This window comes from Centruroides vittatus, unplaced genomic scaffold, assembly GCF_030686945.1.
Source record: "Centruroides vittatus isolate TY-2023 unplaced genomic scaffold, ASM3068694v2 contig_846, whole genome shotgun sequence".
Classification (NCBI taxonomy): domain Eukaryota; kingdom Metazoa; phylum Arthropoda; class Arachnida; order Scorpiones; family Buthidae; genus Centruroides; species Centruroides vittatus.
Genome location: NW_027122551.1, coordinates 513667 through 535003, shown reverse-complemented (window position 1 = coordinate 535003; position 21337 = coordinate 513667). Strand labels below are relative to the sequence as shown.

The 21337-nt window shown below is 31.4% G+C and overlaps 1 protein-coding gene across 2 annotated transcripts in view; it reads left to right on the top strand.

The window, feature by feature from the left end:
• The first annotated feature begins 1725 nt into the window (after positions 1-1725).
• Positions 1726-21337, top strand: part of LOC136982473 (protein brambleberry-like) — a 55268-nt gene continuing 35656 nt past the window's right edge. For both annotated transcript variants that reach the window (XR_010881897.1, XM_067278962.1), the window contains exons 1-5: positions 1726-2010; positions 9883-10008; positions 17651-18059; positions 18139-18255; positions 20379-20558. Coding sequence is in view for 1 of the 2 variants with exons in the window: in XM_067278962.1 (XP_067135063.1) it covers positions 1771-2010; positions 9883-10008; positions 17651-18059; positions 18139-18255; positions 20379-20558 (1072 nt within the window). In the remaining variant the exon portion in view is untranslated. The remainder of the gene's footprint in view (positions 2011-9882; positions 10009-17650; positions 18060-18138; positions 18256-20378; positions 20559-21337) is intronic.

The window sequence follows — 21337 nt, the reverse complement described above, 5'->3', positions numbered from 1 at the left end:
TAGCTGAAAGCTCTTTTCAGTCCAAAAACCTTTTTGAGAAGTCCTTATATAATTTCTATGCATATCCTGCAATAAAACGAGAAAACAAAAATTTATTAAAAATAGGCATATTGGAATTCAATTAACAAAAAATAGGCATGTTACCCCAAGAAAAGTGTGGCATCTTTCACATTTGTCGGGGTAAGATGCCTAGCGGAGTCATGTGTTCTAGCGTGTCCAATCGGGATCGGCGGTAGCTCACAATGGAAACTTTAGAACCTTAACTACATCACATATTAATTGTTTTTCGCAATTTTTAATAAATTCTATTTTAAATTTTAGTTTTAAAATGATTCTAGAAAATTTCACAACAAAAACTTCGTTCTTATCTTGCTTTTATTCTTCTCAGATGTAGAAAATGAGATAACGGTAGCAAACTATAGCTTTCCGCACTCAATATTAACTCAACGATTCATTATACAAACACATGACAATATCTGACGTCACCGTTTGAAAATATCAAAAAAATAGGCATCTTCTGCCACTTACCATCTTACCCCGAATCACTCTATACACTCAAACCTGTTTTTGTGCGATCTATTTTTGTGCGAATTTTTATTTGTGCGATTTGTTTTGTGTGATTTTTTGTGTGCGGTATATGAATTTCAATCAAATTTCGTGTTGAACTTTGCAAGCAAATTAAGATGAGATTTTCGTTTGATCCAAATGGCGTTATTGCCAAACTCCAAGAGCTAGACCCATTAGTAGCACATGACCAAGATCTCTTGCAAGTTTGGTAGTTCATTTCCCAACATTGAGGAAAACGAACTTAACCAGTTAGATGACGAATGGCGATCACTTCGTTTAGCAAAAGAGTTGGTCATACAATATAATAGTATACCAGAATATTGGTTCTTGTTGCACAATATACAGGATGGTTTTGGTTACTATAAATATGCCCTACTATCTCAATTTATGACGCAGTTCACAGTTCTTCCACATTTCTCAGCCAGTGTCGAGAGAATATTTTCGCAAATTAACAACATTAAGACCAAACAAACTAACAGGTTAACTATTGAATCATCAAAGAACAGGTTGCTTGCTAAACAAGTAATCAGTAGAAAAAATCTTAGCTGTTTTGCTGCATGAACCCGAACTAATTAGAGATGCAGTACAAGGAGTTTGCCACCAAAGGTAAAAGAAGCGACAAGAAGAGCATAAAGATTGAGCAGAACTGTTAATGGAAAAAGAAGAAACAGAGTAACTGTGAAATAACATTAACTACTGTGTAAATTAGGTAATAAATAGTTTTTTAAATTTGTATTATAGTGTCTGTAATTGTAATAGCATGAATGTACTATGATAGAGCATTTATAATTATATTTTAATCACGAATTTTTCTGGGTAAATAATCTGAGTTTTTTTTCCCATCCAGACCCAAGTTTTTTCATATGTCGCGAGTGGCATCCCCGATATACACCATATATAATTATATATCACCAAGAACGGCAAGCTGCCGTCTTAACCGCTCCACCACTCGGCCGTAGAATAAAGAATCGACAATTAAAAGTTTATATTAGATATTTTTCGATTTAACGTTGCGGTTATGTTAAGAAAATTAATTGCTATATAAATTTTTAAAATAATATGTTAATTTTAGAAAGTTTTTAAACAAAATTTTCAGTGGCATTACAGTTGCGTATAGAGAATTAGTTAACGTTTACATTCGCAGAGGGCGCGTGAGGCGCGGCATTTAAAAACGATAACCTTGAGACGAATAAAACAAACAAGATGGATTTTGTAATGCTCGTGAGATTTATAATATTTCTGCTGCTACTTAACAGATCCGAATGCTTTCTAGAATGGCTGTTTGGAGCCGAAATTCGTGAAGAAGAAAAGAAAAAAGAAGGAAGCGAAGTGGGTGCTGTTGTCAACATTCCCTTTGAACTGACCGTTGCCGATGAGAAATTTTTAGCAGAAGCTCAAGAATATGGACTACAAACGTCAGAATTAGATGCCTGCTATCATAAGGTAACGTCAACTGGTGTTTATTAGAGTAACGGTTCTTGAAAAAAAACATGTTACTATGTATAGATCCTAAGTAGTAAACATTAGTTATTTGGGTTAGACTAAAGCAATAAGTCTCCAGCTAAAATATGTTCTTAGCCTTAATATTAACGAATACAGATAGATATATCTAGATATAATTTGACACGCTGAATCGATTGGTATAAAAAATTTACTTAACGATCAACTGTTTAAAAGTTATCAACGAATTTTGTACTTGCAGTTATTTGTTTCGTTTATTAAGAAAAACACACGCATTCGTCGATATTAACAAAATGCATTACTTTAATTTACCACAATACATTTCACTTACGAGAAAAAGCGACATTAAGAATGGTAAAATGGTGTCGTTAACTCATGAACATGCCAAGTTACAATAATCGTGTAAGAACATGACTGATGCAGGAAAACTTTCCCTAACGAGTGGGAACGTGTCGAGAAAGATGTCATCATGACGTCACTTCAAGAATTTTCCAGGCCAATGAGAAAGACCATAGAGATTAGGACAGGGATGGCCAACCCACAGCACACATGCCACAGTGTGGCATGGCAGAGTTTTAAGTGACACGTGAAGACTTATTGAAAAATTTAAAAATTTGAAAAAATAATCATGGAACTTCGGAAACTTTATCAAAATCTGAAAAACCCTACTTATATGCTACTGAATACAACACTGCCAGAAAGCGGCACTGCTTGACACCAGTACAACTATACAATAAGACAGCGTGGTCATGGGACAAGCCTAATGGTTTGAGTTGCCTTGCTTTGGTGCTATTGTGTCTTGCTACGATTGTCCGTTCTCGAGCGAGAGAAAGTGCAACACACTGGCTGTCTGGCTCAGTTGATTACTTGATTTTAAACTTCCAAGCAAGACATTAAGCTTTTTTAAAACTGTTTTTAGATTTTGGCGTCGAGCGTCGTTGTTTTAAAAGTTTTATTTTCACTATGTCCATGAGTAAACCTTCAACATCAATAAGAAAATATGAAGAAGATATTGCAATTCGTAATTTTAAAACTGTCTTGGAGAACAATTTTTGTTTATGCATCAAAATACTTCCAAGCCTGTCTGATATTGTGGAATTTGTGTAGCAGTGCTGGAAAAATTTAACCTGGACTGACATTTCAAACAACTGCATAGTGATTTCAACAGCAAGTATCCTGTCGAATCACACTTGCAAACAGAATTTATTAATAAAAAAAGAAATCTTTAGCCAGCCAACAATCCTTGTTCCAGAAGAGAAATGACGAAATGGGAACTATGGTGAAGGCTTCTTATGAACTTTCTCTGTTGTTAGCCCGCAAGAAATAACCCTATTCTGAAGGAGAAGACATAATAAAAAATAGCTTTTTAATATTTTCCCAAAATGCCAGTAATATAAATGTCAAAAATATGGTTGATAAAATAGCTTTGTCTGGAAATACTGTCATTTGTCATGGGCCAGGATATTGGCACACAAATTGTCTCTGGACTACAATATTGCAAATACTTTTTCATTAACTTTGTATGAAAGCTGTGACATCACAGACAATGCGCAGTTAAGCATATTTGTGCGTTACACGAACAATAATTTTGATATTGTGGAAGAACTTCTTGATTTGCGCCAACTAGTTTTCAATTACATTTTTAAAGAACTTAAAAATGTAATTGAAGTTAACAAAGTAGAGTGGACAAAATTAGTGTTTGCACAAATGGAGTGCCTTGCATGGTTAGTAGGATAAAAGGTTTTGTTACATTGCTTGAAAATTATTTGGGAAAAAAGTTTTTAAGTATTATTGTATTATCCATAAAGAAGCTCTTTGTCCCAAGGACTTAAACCTGTCTTCTGTTGTTACCCAGTAGCATGCTGTATCAACAAAATACAAGCTTGAGCTCTGAATCGACAACAATTTTGTGAGCTATTCCCAGAAGAAACGGAAGAGGATGGCAAGTTACTCCTTCATTGTAATGTGCACTGGCTTTCCAAAGGAAGTGCACTCGCAAGATTTTGGAATTTGAGAGAGTGTGTTTTAAAATATCTGGAAAATAACAATGAACTGCCCAGTGAGTGCTTACTACTCAAGAATAAAGATTTGCTATGGGATTTAGCTTTTCTCACTGATATTATGGGACATTTAAATAATTTGAATTTAAGAGTACAGGGAAAGATTGTACTTTTTCTAATCTAGTTGATCATATAATTTCTTTTGTGAACAAACTTTTGCTTTTTTGTCTTGATTTTGGAGAAAAAAGATTAACACAATTCACATTAATGCAGGAACTAGCTACCAAAGTCAATAATGCTCCAAACTATGATAGATTTAAAATGTAATATCCATTTTGCAGGATTCATTTAGTGCTAGGTTTGATGATTCTCAAGATGATAAAAAATATGCTGATCTTTTCACAAATCTTTTTTCAATTTCTCTGCAAGACGTTAATTGTTACCCACCTGAAATCCAAATCGAAATTATTTACCTACAGTACCACACTACACTGAAAAGCAAATATAAGGAAATTATTTCAACTGCAAGTGATCCAAATTATATTGAATTTTGGAAATTTGTACTAACAAGCAATTTTCCAAATTTACACGATTTGGCTATCAGATATTGTTGTAGATTTGGATCAACATATGTTTGTGAACAAATGTTTTCTATTACATACATAATGAAATCAAAATATCGTTCAAGATTAACTGATATGCTCTTGAAACACCTTCTTTTGTTAGCATCTTTAAGAACTAATCCTAATATACATGACTTGGTAAAAAAACTACAAATTCAAAAGTCACATTAATTAAGTACTGACTATTTAATAATTATTTAGAATTAAATGTTTCAAGTTATTCATTTTTATTTTATACATAACCTAACTGACTGAATCTTTAAAAATGCTTATTAACAATAAAACCTAAGTTTGTACTTTTGTTTTATTTATTATATTATTTTTTAAATCTCCGCTACTCAGACTTACATGAAAAAAACTGCGCTATTTGCGTAAAAATCCCATAATCAGCCTATAAATAACATTTTTTCACCTTTTTATATTTTTTAGTATGTTGGAAAAGTAGGAAGTAGCATGCATAATTTGTTTTTCAGATAGTGGCACTCTTCCCAAAAAGGTTGGCTACCCCTGGATTAGGAGATGGTCACCTGATCGACTTAGTGTTGTGAAATGGAAAACATGTTTGCTTTGGTTTATATACATATACAGTATATAGTAAATTTATTTTATAATAAAGTTTAATTTAAAAACTTATGTATGAAAATTCTGCTATGAATATAAATGCAATTATAAAAATAATGCAATATAGATTTTAAAAATATTTTTATTGAAATTTCTTACATTCTTATATATACATATTACATACATTAAAAAATCTCGGTAGAGGAAATTAATCTTTGTCCGGTTAGCAACAAAGAAAAGAAGAAATTAATACAAAAAATGATTTACAGTCACAGAAGTATAATCAAAGTATATATAAAAGTTTTATACAGGTAATATTTTTTTTACATTTTTGTAAATTATATATTGACAGAAGGAAAAAGTAAGTAGACACTAGAAAGTAAGGGATAAAATGATTAAAAAATATAAACTAATAGAATATTTATTTTTCTTGAGAATGATTTTTAGATTTGTCATTTTAAAGTTTCACATAATTATTTGTTATAATTTCACAAGCAATTTTACAATTTTTTTGTAAACAGTTTGAAGATGGGACCTGAATATATATGATGCTGCCAAAATAAGTGTATGTCCATTGTATCTTTTATTTTCAATTGAAACAGTTGACATCTCTATCATTATCATGATTAGTTAGACATTCAATTTCTTTAATAGTTTTATCCACTTTCATAACTTTCTCATAACTAATAAGTTCATTTTCAATAAAATTAAACAGATCATCTAAAATAGTGTGACTTTTTAAAATGCAATTTTTGCCATATCTTTTGTAAAGATATTGTTTCGTTTTTCATATTAATTTTGTATTGTAAAATATTATTAATTACAGTTGAGCCATTTATGAAAGGGATTTGTTTTCACTTAAATCAATTAAACATATAAATATTCTATTTCTCTTTTTAATTAAAATTCATCCTTTATCAAAATAATTCTTTTGGTAATTGCTACAAATGTCCTCCAATAAATTTACCTCTTGTTTCCATGTAGCTCTTATATGGTGCCAAAGTTTCTTAAAGCGTTCTTCTCATATTTTCTTCTTCAACATTAGAGTAGTCTTTGTTTTACTTCACTTGAGTTTTCACTTAAATATTTTGGTAGCTAGGAAATATTGGTACAACATTTGACTTTAACTTTGGTATTTTTTGCAAGTACAGTGGACACCCATATAACGTGACAATAATTTTTGCAACTAGAATTTGTACAGCATGATAAACAGTCCCATATAATGCGTAAGATAAATTTAATGCTTTCACATAGTTTCAGATTTTTTGTTTAGAAAAGCGAAAATATACACTTACCAGTGGTTTATATATGAACAGTGAAGCCAACAGTTTAAAAAAGAATAAGAGTTTATAAAAAGAATAATAATACATATATACATTTGAAGATGTAAGAGAAAAATAATTTTATTCAACTTTTAATTTAAATTAAATTGTTTCATTATTTGACATTTATTCACTATCAGAAATATCAACAAATAAGTTATGATGATGCCGTCTTTTTAATATTGGTTGTTCAAATTCATGGTTGAATAGTCAATAGTCTTTATTGTTCATCCAACAAACCTTAAATACTCCAGTTAACTATGTTTATAGATCATCAAACATTTTCGACCTAATCTGGGTCTTCCTCAGGCTATCGTTGTAAGAAATACACCAACGAACATGCAAATAGAATCCAATGCGATTCAAATTACAAATAAAATGGTTGAGATTGAAAATGGAACAGTTGGCTCGTGCTCAGATGACAGTTTATCACGTGAGAAGTTATTACTGCAGGTTGCTGCATAACCATTAAATAAGTCTATTAAGATGTAATTATTGTGGGATCTCTCCCTCATAATAGAACTTCCACGCATGTGAAATGTTGGCCGCATCTTTATAATTAATGCACGTGTTCCGTAATCCCGCTTTGTATATTTCGAGGGTCTCCATGACCCTCAAAATATACAAATATACAGTCTTTATTGTTATTATTATTTAAAAACAATTCTTTCTACAGATCATTTTTAGATTTAAAATATGGGGATAGACAATCATTAAATTTTCTTTTAAATTCCATAAAGCGCTCTTTTAACGGGTCAGTTTTTCTTAATTAAAATGTGTTTCTATTGTTTTGGCTATTTCTAACTCTTTGTTTATATCTTCTAAATTCAAGCATTGCTCTGGTTCATAAAGACTGGAATGAGTTTTCCTTATCATTAATAGAATGAGAATAATTTGCTAATTCTATTAATTCTGTTTTATCAATATTTTCATTGTAATTAATTAATTCAGCAATATCTGTCCCATTCATATGAACAAATCCCTCTCCACAATAATATTTCAAACTGAATCACATCTCATTAGCAAATTACGATAACAGTAAAAATGTAGAGACATGTTTGAACTTGCATAAATTGGTCTGATAGTGTATGTCCCCTATAACGTGATTTCCTACAATGCGGAACATATCCCTCGCATTGTACAGGAGTCTACCATATTCTTTTACTTCACCTTTCATTACACACTTATCTTTTCTGATATTTTCTTCTACACAATAGGATTTTTTACTCCACTAAAATCTGTAAAAAGTTTCTTCAATTATCCTGCTCATAATACATCTTTTGGAAGACCAAAAGTAGTAAGTTTCTTTCTTATTTCTACAATTGGATTTGTAACCAGCCCCTTATAGCACTTGGACATTTTTTGTTAATACATAATTATTCTTTTGATGTCCTGAAAAATAAAATCATCATTTTTTTGTAATCTTCATATTATTTTATTACAAATTATTGAGATACTATTTTTTATGAACTATTACTTTCAATACAAATAAAATAAATAATATGTTTAAAGCTCTAAATTTTATTATTTTGAAACTGGTTTTAAAATATTAGAATCATGGGTAAAATGGCAATTTATAGAGTATATATTTTTTTTATATTTTGGTAAATTAATTATACGTGATAACCTAAAATAGAAGTTACATTTAGATATAGGAGTCTCCATACACAAGATAACTAAAAGTAACATACTTATCCAATGTATATTATTATCCTAAGACTGAAGTTCTGTATGAAATTTCAGCATATTTTTTGGATCAAAAGAAAAATGTTTTGCTTTTTTACATTATAAGTTAATTTAAGATTAATTATTGGGTTGTTTGGAAAGTAATTTCGCTTTTTTATTACTAGAGGAATTAGATGTATTTTTACCAGCCACATTTTCATTATATAATTTGACAGCTGACATTTTAAGGCTTATTTGTAAAAAATTTTGTTTGATTCCGTACAATTGTTTTTCTTCGGTGACCCATCAAATATGGAAAATCGAAAGCATCATTTTTGGCATATTTTGCTTTTTTATAACTAAAAAATCAAAATGCTGTTTAAACAAGAAAAAAATTGTGGTACATGTTTGGAGAAGATGTGTTGAGAAAAAGACAGTGCCAAAACTGGCTTACAAATTTGCTTTCTGGCAATTTTAATATCAAAGATACACCACATTCTGGATGGCCATTTGAAGCCAATGAAAACAAAATAAAGGTACTGATTGAAGCAATCTGCCATATAACAACATGTGAAATCACTATGAGATTAAATATGTTAAATTGAACCATTTATTATTACTTAAAAGGAATTGGTTTCGTTTCAAAGCTCGATATATGGGTTTCACATGTTATTAAAGGGAGATACTCTCTATGGTTGGATTTTAAAGAAATTTTGTTTGAGCTTTTACCAGACAATTTAACAATTGATTCGAAAGTGTACTGCCATCGAGTAAACAAACTGAGTAATATCATCAAACAGAAAAGGCCAGAATTGATCAACAAACAAAGTGTAATGTTTTACCATGATAATGCCAAATTTCACACAAGTTTGGTAACTTGTCAGAAACTGTTATAGCTTAGATGGGATGTGTTATCACACCAATCATATTCGCCAGATCGGGCACACTCAGATTATTACTTGTTCTGGTCTATACAAATTTTTTTTAACTAAGACATTTACTTGAAATGACAATGTCAAAAATCACTTGGATCAGTTTTTTGTAAACAACGATCAAAATTTTTATGAATGTGAAATCATGCTACTACCAGAAACAATGACAACAGGTATTTGACCAAAATGGTCAATATATGTAATTCAATAAAATATTTATTTATTATAAGAATATTGCATTTATTTTTCTGTGGAAAAAATGAAATTACTTTCCAAACAGCCCAATATACTAGAGGAATTATATAAAATATGATACATATCGTACAATTGCACCACTTCTCTTTGACAACAGTTGTTTTTCCATACCGTGTTTCCTATGCACTAAATTCTAGCTCATTCACAATCGTCTTCATGTGAAATTTTATGATACAGCTCTTCTGTGTTTGTTAGAAACATTATTCAACATATGCTTGATTAGCTACATGCATTTGCCAAAAGGTAGTATTCATTCTTGGCAGGGAGAGAAAGGCAGTGTCTCTACAACAGCAAGTGTATATCATAATTGGACCACTGTGACATAAGTTACACCAAAATAAGCAAGTCAATTTTGAACTGTCCTTGTAGATGTTTGGTTATTAAAAGTCAAGCTATGCTTGTTTCTTTATAAATAACTACTGTAATTTAAATGTTTTGTTTTAGAAATTTATATTTTGATATTAATATATAAATTATTTATACTTTTTTTTCCTAGATCATAATTAAAATCAAATCATGTCAAAATATGAATGAAGAAGATATTGGAAAACTTAGTGTAAGACTATTGAATTGTCAATCTGCTATTGAAGGCAGAACTATTTTTCCCTGCACTGATACAATGGTATTTTTAAAAGTTATTTTTTCATATAATAACAAATGCTAATTTTCTTTTAAAAAATAAAATATGAATATTGTAGCATATTTTTAATTAGATATTTATTTTTGTTTTAAAAAAATTATATATAAAACAACTTACCCAAAATCTTAATTTTAAATTATTTATGTACAGCAAAAAAATAATAATAATTATGAGTTAAGTTATAGGGTATATTGCCTGTAAAGTGGTTTTAATACACCTGGATAAACAAGTAAATGACATAATTTATTTTAAATGAAACAAACTATGTCATTGCTTGCTTATCCAGCTGTATTAAAGCTTCTTTACCACAAGCATGATAAAGCAGCTATTGTCTCTACAGTAAAAGAACAAAGCTGCATTATTATAATACCTTTGTATATTCCTTTGCCATGGAAAGAGCAACTGATAGGGATTCTGAGTCTTTATGATTAATACTACCATTTTTCAATGTGGTGTCTTGAATATTTTCAATGTTTCCAATGTTCTTGGAACTCTTAGACACTGTTTTTTGTAGACTCTTTATCATTCTTGCTTCATTTTGATTTGTGGACACCTCGGGCTCTTTTGCATATTGAGCTAAAATGATTATGGGTTTGCTGTTATCTACGTTGTATTTGTGTTCATTGATTCTGCATTTTAAAGATTAATTGTTGACCCAATATACATAAGTTGGTGATTAAATCTTGAATCTGTTAGTGGGATAGAATATACACTCAGTGCATTATTATTATCTATCTCATCCTTGCTGTTATGTAGCAATTTGTAGACTGTGGCATTTCTACAGAAGCATAAGCTGACTTTTAAATATTTAGCAATTTGTTTATAAATCGATTTGAGTCTATTATCAAAATCCGTAATTATGCACTTCTGTTTGTTGAGTACCTCTGAGTGTGGATGCTTGTTTTCCATTTTTTGTGCTATGTTTTGAATGACCTTTTTATCATGTCTGTGTATTTTGACTATTTCCTCTATTTGAGTTCTTTCAGGGTGTCTGTGATGCTTGAACAGTGTGTATATGCCCTTCCGACTAGCACTCTGAATGCCATGATTTTATACATTAATGGATTGTGTGAATGGGAAGGTATGAACAACGGGTATTAATTTGGTTTGTAGGACATCCTAGTATTAATATATCCATTTTGAAGAGTCGTATTTATATCCAGGAAGTGTGCCTCATTATGGTTGTATTTTTTATTCAGCAAAACTTAGCATAAATGACATCATAAGCAGCAACCACTATATGTCACTACACAGTACAGTCAAACCTGTTTTTATGCGGGGGATAGGGACCGCATTAAAAAAAATGCATTAAAAAAAATCTCACGAAACTTCACGAATGGCTGTAAATAATAGTTTTCGCAACACAATTAAAAAAATAATTTTTTTATGCGGTCAACAGGGACCACATAAAAAAAGTCTCACATAGAAAATAACTCAAAACCGTACGAAATAGAATTTATTGACAACAGATGTCAGCACTTGACTGCATCGTCTGGTCTATCGTCTGTTTTACATATTTTTGTCCAGGTGGTGTTTTGTTGACTTAAAAAGTAAATTATTTCATTTTTTGCATATTCATGCAATAATATTACTATAATAAGTGCATTTATGCTATAATAAGTTTATTTAGCTATAATAAGTCAACGTGAGACATGACGAATCGCACGAGACTAGTCGCCAACTATACCGCACAAATTAAAAATTCGCATAAAAAAAATCGCACATAAAAAGAGCGCATAAAAACAGGTTTGACTGTATTTTACAAATGCTTTTTGCTGAAGCAAGATGGTACTATCACTTGTTCACTAATTTCTGTTTTAGAAAGCAATGTTTTATATTTAACGAATTACAACACAATAGAAAAGGAAGTAAAAAAATTTAATGATCGACATCACTGTTTCAAATGAATGCAAAAAAATCTAAATGATAGAAGATAAGAAATTACATTGAAGAGGTAGTACCTTCATATTCTATGGATGACCTCAAGTCTCATTTTAGACTCACATAAGCTTCAACAGAAGTACGTTTTTAACTTTCTGTTAAGCTAAATTTTCTATTAATTTCTAAATTAACTGATGATGCATTTATTTTTTATAGGAAATTATAAAATTAATAAATTTAATGAGAGAAATCAAATAAAAAAGGGTGACCTCTTATTTCACCTACAATGCAAGTATTATTAAGTATTTGGACTCTTGCTAATTGGGTCATTTAGAAGTAGTGGAGATAGGTTTGGTGTGAATAAAGGTCACGCACACACAATCTTTATAGACTTTGTGAAAAAAAATGTGTTATGTGATTGGTCAGTTTGTTAGGTGGCCAATTGATAACTTGGAAAGAACAGTTAATAAATTTGAAGAATTATGTACTTTTTGTTGCCTGGGATAATTGGGTGGATTGATGGAACACACATATATATAAATGCTCTAAAGAAAGACAGCCAGAGTTATTACAACAGGAAAGGAAGGCACTCTGTTCTATTGCAAATAATCTGTGATTCTGAAATGCAAATTATTGATGCATTTGTTCGTTGGCCTGGTAGTGCCAATGATTCTCAGGTTTGGCAGCGGAGTCCTACTTATAATGTTTTTTAATGAATCTTCAAATTATTTAGGAGATAACTATTATTTACTTGGAGATTCAGCATATCCATTGGATATATAAAGTTAGGACTTTTCAAAAACTTTGTCAAGGCAATGAATGTAAACAATACTGGATTTCATTATTTGAAGGAAAAATTTTTTGTATAAGTGATGCTAAATCAAAGCTGAAGTTTTCATGGACCCACAAATAAGAACTTTAATTAAAGATGATAAATCTAAAAGCTTGTTAAGTGCAGTCAAAAAGTCAGCATGGAAATCATTCAAAGATTTCACAAGAGTTCACAAAATTTCTTGGATAACTCCAAATTACTGCAAACTTGTGAATGAGCTCTTACAATCTTACAAAGATATGGGATGTAATATGTCCCTCAGAATGCATTTCTTGGATTTCCACCTGGATTTCTTTCCCGGCAATCTTTGTGCTGTCAGTGATGAACATAGGGAGTGTTTCCATCAAGATATCTCTATCATGGAAAAAGAGTTATCAGGGCCAGTGGAATTCAAGAATGCTTGCTGATTACTGTTGGACACTCAAGAGGGATTCTCTAAATGCCAAACATAGCAGAATCTCTACATATAGCCATTTTAGACAAGATAGATAAATAAGTGTAAGCATGTTGTCTAAATAAATATATTTTACATTTAAATTGGCTATCAGAAAATAACCAGATGTGATGGAGACAAACTGTTTATACATCTAAAAACAGCATAAAAAATTCTATTAGGATCGGGTTTTTTTTTTATTTGTGTGCCAAAAAAAAGCTTTCATTTTGTTTCCCAATGTAATTGAGTCTGATACATAAAACTAGTTTTTAATTAAAATTTAAGAAACAAGCAATTCAATTTTAAACATTTTATTTCAATTAACTTTTTTCCTTCATTTCTTTGTACAATATTTAAAATATTTTTGAAAATGTTTAATTTTTTGTGTTTTATTTCCTCAAGTCTCTTTCATCATTTTTCATCTGCTTCATCTTGTTTTTTTATGTAGGCCTGAAACAATTTGGGAGTCTCGTTTTGGAAGGACATTTTTCTTCTTTTTTTGGTTGATGGTGCCTGTCTTCTCTTGGCAATCATCCAAACTACAGGCACCACCAATTTCCTCAACAATATCATTTTCTTCAGTTGCTGAAAATATTGATGATGATAATATATAAGGTGGAGGATTGACATTTGCTTTTGAAGCTAGGAAATTGTCCAAGTCATCATGAAACTCCCAAAAGGGAACTTGGCCACCTCCAGATCATTTTATTTGATCTTTCTTCCTCCTGTATGCTGGCATTAAATTTTGCCATTTTCTGTTGGCCTCTATTGCAGTTACGCCAAAGCCTTCATTTTTTAGATTTTGGCTTATTTGGCCCCATAATTTAATTTTCTTACAAGTTGGATTCTGAAACTGCAAATCCATTTCTCTAAGAAATTCTATAAGGTTTTTTTTATAGAGGGATGGTTTCCTATAAAATATTACATTTTCATTAGCATATTTATAACTATATTGATTCTTTAATTATTAACTTTTTAGAAACTTAATCTAAAGACTATTTACAAAAAATTCAAACTCAAAGTATTTTATCATAAATGTGTTAAATGTATAAATTATAATAAAATGAAGGGTTTTATTTAAGGATAGCGGATCTTGTTTTCTTAGAAATAACTGCTTCATAGTATAAGCTATAATTTTTTAAACTCATAAAATATAATATTTACAAAATCTAACTTACTGACATTCTTCCCTGCTTCAGTTTCATTATTTTGACAGTGAGCAATGTCTTCTATTGAACCTGTGGTGGAAAAGAGATTTTAGCAAATACATATATTAAAGAGATTTTATTTATAGTTTATAGAGATTTTTATATACAGTGGGTGATCGGTTAACGAACATAATCCATCCAAGACTTTGTTCGCTATCCGAATTGTTTGTTAACCGATTATCAATTTACCATAGGTTTGTATGGGATTAATTAGTTCTGGAGACCCCAAAAAATAAAAAAATATATACTTTCTTACTAAGTTTATTTATATGTAATAATAAAATTACCTATATACAGTCTTGCATTTTTATTAGTTATGTTTTTTTGTTTTTGGGGGTTAAAGAATCTGTCTAATGTCGATTGCTTTCCTTTCTTCTTCAGGATTTTCAGAAGTAATTAATAGCATTGTAATTGTAGAGATTCCCAATCCTATTAACCTCAACCTGGTTTGGATGCCATTCTAAGACTGTTGATCTGACATCTCCCACTTCTTCAAAAAATCTTTAATTAATAGCAGATATCGACATTAATTCTCTTTTTCATAATAAAACATATCTTGCTGAATTTCTTGGTGTTCTGTCATTAGATCCATTTCAGGTTTCATTATGTGAGCTCTTCAATGTTCTTTATTTCTTAGATGTGATTTTTGTTACTCCTTTAGCTGCTTGAGTCTTCTTGATTATACTGTATCTTTCTTAGATAAGATTGAACTGTGCCCTACTTTAGATTTGTTCAAGCCATACTGCTCAGTAACATCAGACATCTTCTGCCCACTCTCTACCTTTGCTATTATACTCTCACCTTTCGAAAATAAAAACCGGCGCAAAACTTAACGAGTGCCCACCCGACAGTCTCGCAAATACTATAAAAGAATTGTTTCTGTCAGAAAAATAAAAGGCTAGAATTACAAGGGAGTATTTAAAGTTTGAGGAATACTATCTGATCAGTATATATCGGGTTGAGCGTTGATGTTGATGTCTTTCGTGCTCTGAAAAGTTTCGAATTGTTATCTGAAGACAAGGGAAAATCAATCTGTATTTGCTTATTTTCGTTGCTTCTTTTTATGTTTGTTCAGTGAAGTGTTCGTTACCCGAACGTGTGTTTGTTGTCCGATCATAAAAATCTTTCATGAAGTGTTTGTTATCCGATCTGTTTATTAACCAATCACCCACTGTACTTAAATTGGTATTATAATTTTATCATAGTTGCCTCTATGATGCTTTAAATGAATAATAAAACATCTCACCTGTGCTTTCAATATTATCAGATGAGAAGAATACTGCGCAGTATCTGTTTCAACGTTTCATCTGAAAAATATATAGCATATTTTTAAAATTAAACATCTTAAATGTGTACGGTGTGATTATTATTTATTTGGTATTGTCTTTCCTTAGCTGAAATTAAAAACTGATTCTATATTTCTATTTAATCATTTCAGTATAACCTAATTAAAATTAAACAATACCAATCACAGATAAATTTTAATTTATTATTTCAAGAATGTGTATAAATATCAAAATATTTACCTGAACTTAATTTTTTCATTGTATTTTCATCTATGGTAACATTAAGTTGGTTTTCTCTGTAGCATAAAACAATGTTGAACATTTCTGATGTAGAGGCATCCATTTTGCTTTGCTAATAAAGCGTAGTTCAAGCTGCTTTGTCTTCACTGCAATGACCACTTGCAGCAAACATTTAAAAATGTTTCACTATATTGCAGTGCTGCATTTAGAAACGGGTTTCAGAGTGTTTGCTGTAAAATGCTTGTTGAGTGTTGAATAAAAACACACACACTATTGCTGCAGTGTTCTAATTTAAAATATAGACCATAGGAGTTATTTTTAAAAGCATTTAATATCTTGTTGATGTCTGGTTTTGATTTTCATATTGTTAGAATATCATCAACATGTCTGTTGTAGAGGATAATTTCTGGTGAGAACTTGCCTAAAACATTGTTCTCTAATTGTCTCACTACTAATTTGCATAAGTTCCCTTTCAGGGGACTTATGCAAAATAGTAGTGAGACACACTCATATCAATCAAATTAGTAGTGTGGCACACTCATATCAAAGCATGGTTCAAACATATCGATGGATATAGTGAAGCAAAATCTAGCACAGTGCTGTACTTGTCCTTTTAATGTAATTTTATTTAATTTGGCAACTAATGTTTGTGGATCTTGTATTGAGAATTTGTTATCTTTCAGGTCTGTGGCTAAAATCCTATGTTTATGTTTTTCTAGTAATATAGTAGGAGACCTGTCTCTATCAACTATGGATCGAAGTTTCATACCTGGTTTGTGTTTTAGCAAACACAAAGAGCCTCGGGGTGTCGGGATGTCACAATAGCTCTGTGTAATTGTAATGTTTTAGCTAATTTAGTGCTGGCAAACCTGGAGATTGTTTTGGAGGTGCTGTAAATAGTTTTCATTGATAGTTCACATTCTGTATCTACAATGTCTACAATGTATTCATTTAGCCGGGACAAGTAAGATGCTTTTTTTATTTGAATGAGGGTTCTTCTTTTGTCAGCTTTCAACAAGGTAATTTGGTTCTGATGAAGCCATCTGCTGTCCATGATGTTATTCTGAATCATTCTCTCTTCTCAAGTGTTTTGTTCTTTCTGTAGTTTGAAAAAGTTTTCCATCTAAAAAGATTTTTCTATTCTGGTTTAACAGATATTAACAATTTCTCAATGTTAGGGATTATCTTGTCCGGATGTATAGTAGGTGATCATTGTGCAAACATTGGATCATATTTGAGAGTTTCTTTCAAAAATCCGGTGGTGTTATCTGGTCCCAGTATATCAATGGAATTGAATGGATTTGTGACACTTCTTCAGTTGTTGTGTAAGAACCATTTTAGTTTATTTTACATATTGTATTGTAAGGCCTTCGATACTTGTTCTAATTTGATAACCTTACTATTCATCTCTGACTGGAGACCAGTATCTTTGTTGTATATTGGTTGGGTGTGTGCTGTGTGACACAAGATGCACACATTTAGAAATTGTAATGGAAATATGTGGACAATTTTTCATTTTCCATTTAGAATATGTAATGTAAATATTGGACAATTTTCCAATGTTTTAATGTACTATACATTCTTATTAACACGATTACAATAATTTTAAATGATAACATTGTTTTGGAAGATCATGCATTATAATAATAAAATTAACTCAATATTGTTGTTGTCAATTTTATTATTATTACCACCTGTAATGTTCTGGCAATTTATCAATTTTTTAACAATTATATTATTTCAGACATTACAAGAATGCACAAAAAATATGGATTCAACTACTTGGAATGCATATCAAATAGTAAGTAATAGAGCTAGAGCTGTATGTTATGTAGCACGTCAACAGCAATTTTCAGCAAAAACAGAAATGACTGTTAATAAATTAGTTTCAACAACTAAATATCAATTAGATGCTATGAAAGCTATTCAAACTCATCAAGAAAAAGTTAGCCATTTGACTCGACAAACTTTAAATACAATGGCATTAGGTCAACAAGATCTTTTGCAGCAACAGCAAAGATTAAAAGTGGCTCAAAATAACATTCATAACTTTGTAGCAGGAAACATGAGAGAGATTCTTCGAGAGAAAGCACTTATTGCAGCTGGTCAAAAAGAGTTGGCTGATATGACAAATAGCATAAAAGAGAAATTAGGTATATCTTTGTTTAATTAAAGAAATTCAAAATATTTTGTTTTAATTTGATACAAATTTTTTTTGTTTTCTTTTTTAAGATGAAGCAAGTAATCATTTGCATAAAAATGAACAAGAAAGATTAGAAAATCATCAAGAAATTTTATCAGATTTATCTGCAATCCAGTCCAAGGCCAAGGAAGTTTGGGAGAAGATTGGTAATAATTTACACTATTTTATTAACATCATTAATATGAAATTCGTGTATAGACAAAAAGTTCCTGGAACTGTGGTGTAGCACTGTAATTGTAGAACGTGTGGAAATGATCACCTTCAAAGTAGGACACTTCATCACACACACACTTGCCACATTAATCCTGCCATTGTTGAAGCCTATTGGAAGGCTGGCTTCTTTTTGAATATTCAGGGGTTTGGCCATTGCATTTGATTTGATGTCCTCTGTGGTTGTGAAACACATCTTATTGTGATGTATTTTTAGCTTAGGGAACTGCCAAAAAAAAGTCACTTGGAGAAAGATCTAATGAGTACAATGGTTGGGTAATGACAGGAAGTCTAGTTGGTGAGAAATTGTTGCATAACAAGTAGTTAGTGGCTCAATTTCTGCATCACAACATGCATTGTTGTGATGCAGAAATCACACTTTTTACCACTTGTTATGCTGTTTCCTCTGAAGTGCATCTCAAAACCTATGCAAAACCTGCATGTAGAAATGACCAGTAACATATTGTCCAGGCTGAAAATGGATCTCAAAGGGATATGTTTTGCAGCCATGAAGGGACATCAAATACAAAGAACAAAGGAATTTCTAACACTAGTTATATTACATATTAAAAACATATAAAATACGTGAATAACATGGCCGACGGCCACACTGTCAACAGTGGCAAGATCAATGGGGGAAGTGTGTGTGTGTGTGTGCACTGAAGGGTTATACTTTGAAGGTGATTAGGTAACTGTTTCCATGTCTTACCAGTACAGTGCTGTACCACAATTCTGGAAACTTTTTGACTGCTCATGTATAGTAACGTGCTTGAAACGTGTTACTTTATAACCTTGTGACAATAGTTTCACAACACTTGCTGAATGGGGAAAACTTTAGTAATCATTCTTTCTAGAGACAAAAGTTTAGCACAGACTTACTGGTTACAACTAATGTATTGAGTAAAATAAACCAAACAAACATACCACTGAGCCTGTTACCAGTGTGCATCTTCTAATAAACAGACCGTTATGAACGTTTTTAAATTCTCAGGTTCTTCTTCAGGTAACTAATAACTCCTGAACGAATGCAATTCAAATTAAATTCAATTGGAACACCAGTGAGAACTCTATCGCATGGATATCCATAACGTGATTTGGGCATGCACCCCGTTAACAGCCGTAGATTATCGTACATTCTTGTCTACAAGCGCCTGCCAGGCTGTTGACAGAATGATTTCATCCTTATGGCTAATGCAATTACCATCTTTGAGTGTAGCCATGCAGATGTAAATAGCCTCTAGCCATCTAAGATAGTGGTTGCATAGTGTGGATCACCTTCCCTTGATTGAACATTGGTTCTACGCCCGGGTCTGAGGCATAGATGGCTAGAGCAGAAGTGGTCCTCGTGTGTAGAATATCCACTGTATGCTCTTTCATTCTCACTCCTAGGGAGTGCTTCGTGGATCTTACGTAGACCAGGCTTATGTCTCATCTATGGTTCACGAGTGGGATGATGTACACCCCCGGGAGTTGTTCTTTGTTGGGGGTGTTTTTTTTTATTCTGTAAAATGTCGAATATTGTAGCACATCTTCTATAAGCGATGCAAATATTCGTTTCCCTAGCTATCGCAGAGTATAGCAATTTAAGGTACGGATTGTAAGTAACCAAGATGATACTGGGTGGAACGTCATAGGATGCCTGGGTTGGGTCTAGTTCTTGGCAATGGTGCCATCTGCAGATCAATTTGTGTGTGATGGCAGGATAACCATGTTCTTTGGCTACATGTTCAATATGTCTCAGCTCGGCTCGGAGAGCTATCTGAGAAGACAAGTGTGTGTAGGCCCTCTTAATTAAGGTGTTAAAGGCTGCCATTTTATAATGGGGAGGGTCACGTGACTCTGCCGGTATATATAGATGTTCCGACCCCGGTTTACAATATACTTCCGTGTGTGCAAATAAAATTTTATCTTGTAAATAAGTAAATAAAATTGATAATATTTGGGATGAATATTTTCTTAAACTTTCAATTGATTTTTTGTGTACTTGATAATTTTATATATTCTATTTAAAGTGAAATATAAAAATTTCTTTAAATAAATAATAATTTTTTTTTTTCAGAAAATAGTACTCAAAAACTCCTTCAACAACAAATAAAAACATCAGAAAATTATAAAGAAACTTTACGTAATCTTCAGTTAATAAATGAAACTATTAGTCATATGATGCATGTTGTAGAACAGGTGCGTACTGAAATTAATTTAAAACTTGGATGGCTTGGAAAATTGTTAGATGGAACTGGTAAGTGTATTGTGTCAAATAATTGGTATATAATTATTGCTCATTATGAAGTTCAATTTATAACTTCATAGTGATCTTATTCAACATAAAAAAAAAAAATTTATTAATATATAAATGCAATCAGGTACTTTCATTCTGAACCCTGAACTATTTTTACAAATTTGATTATTAAAGTTACCTTATATATGGGATTTTTCAAAAAAAAAAAAAATGTTATCTTAAATTATTGTAATTATGTTAATTATTATCTGAATAGAATGTTGTAATGTGCATTAAAACATCGGAAAATTATCCAAGCTTTATATTTGCCCATTACAATTTTTCAATATCTGCATCTTGTGTCACACAGCATCTGATTAAATCATGCATCAAATTCTCCCTATGTTCAATCTGGCAAATCTATTATCACTTCTTCCTTAACAGCTACAGTTCTAGAGCTCCTGCAGATTACTTATGTTTCACAATAATAAGTGATTCTGACTTTGCAAACTGCTGAACACAATACACCTTCTTAATTGCAGAGTTATCCTTTTTGGTTAATGTTACCCTAGGTATACAAAATGGTGGCTCGTCTCTGATTCCGGCAAGGAAACAGTGGGACGCACGTTCTAACCTAACCTAAGCTATTCTAATAATTTGGTTGCTAATAATTATGGTAATTTATTAGAATAGGTTTGGTTAGGTTAGAATGTGCGTCCTACTGTTTCCTTGCTGGAATCAGAGACAAGCCACCATTTTGTATACCTAGGGTAACATTAACCTCATTTTCATTTACAGAG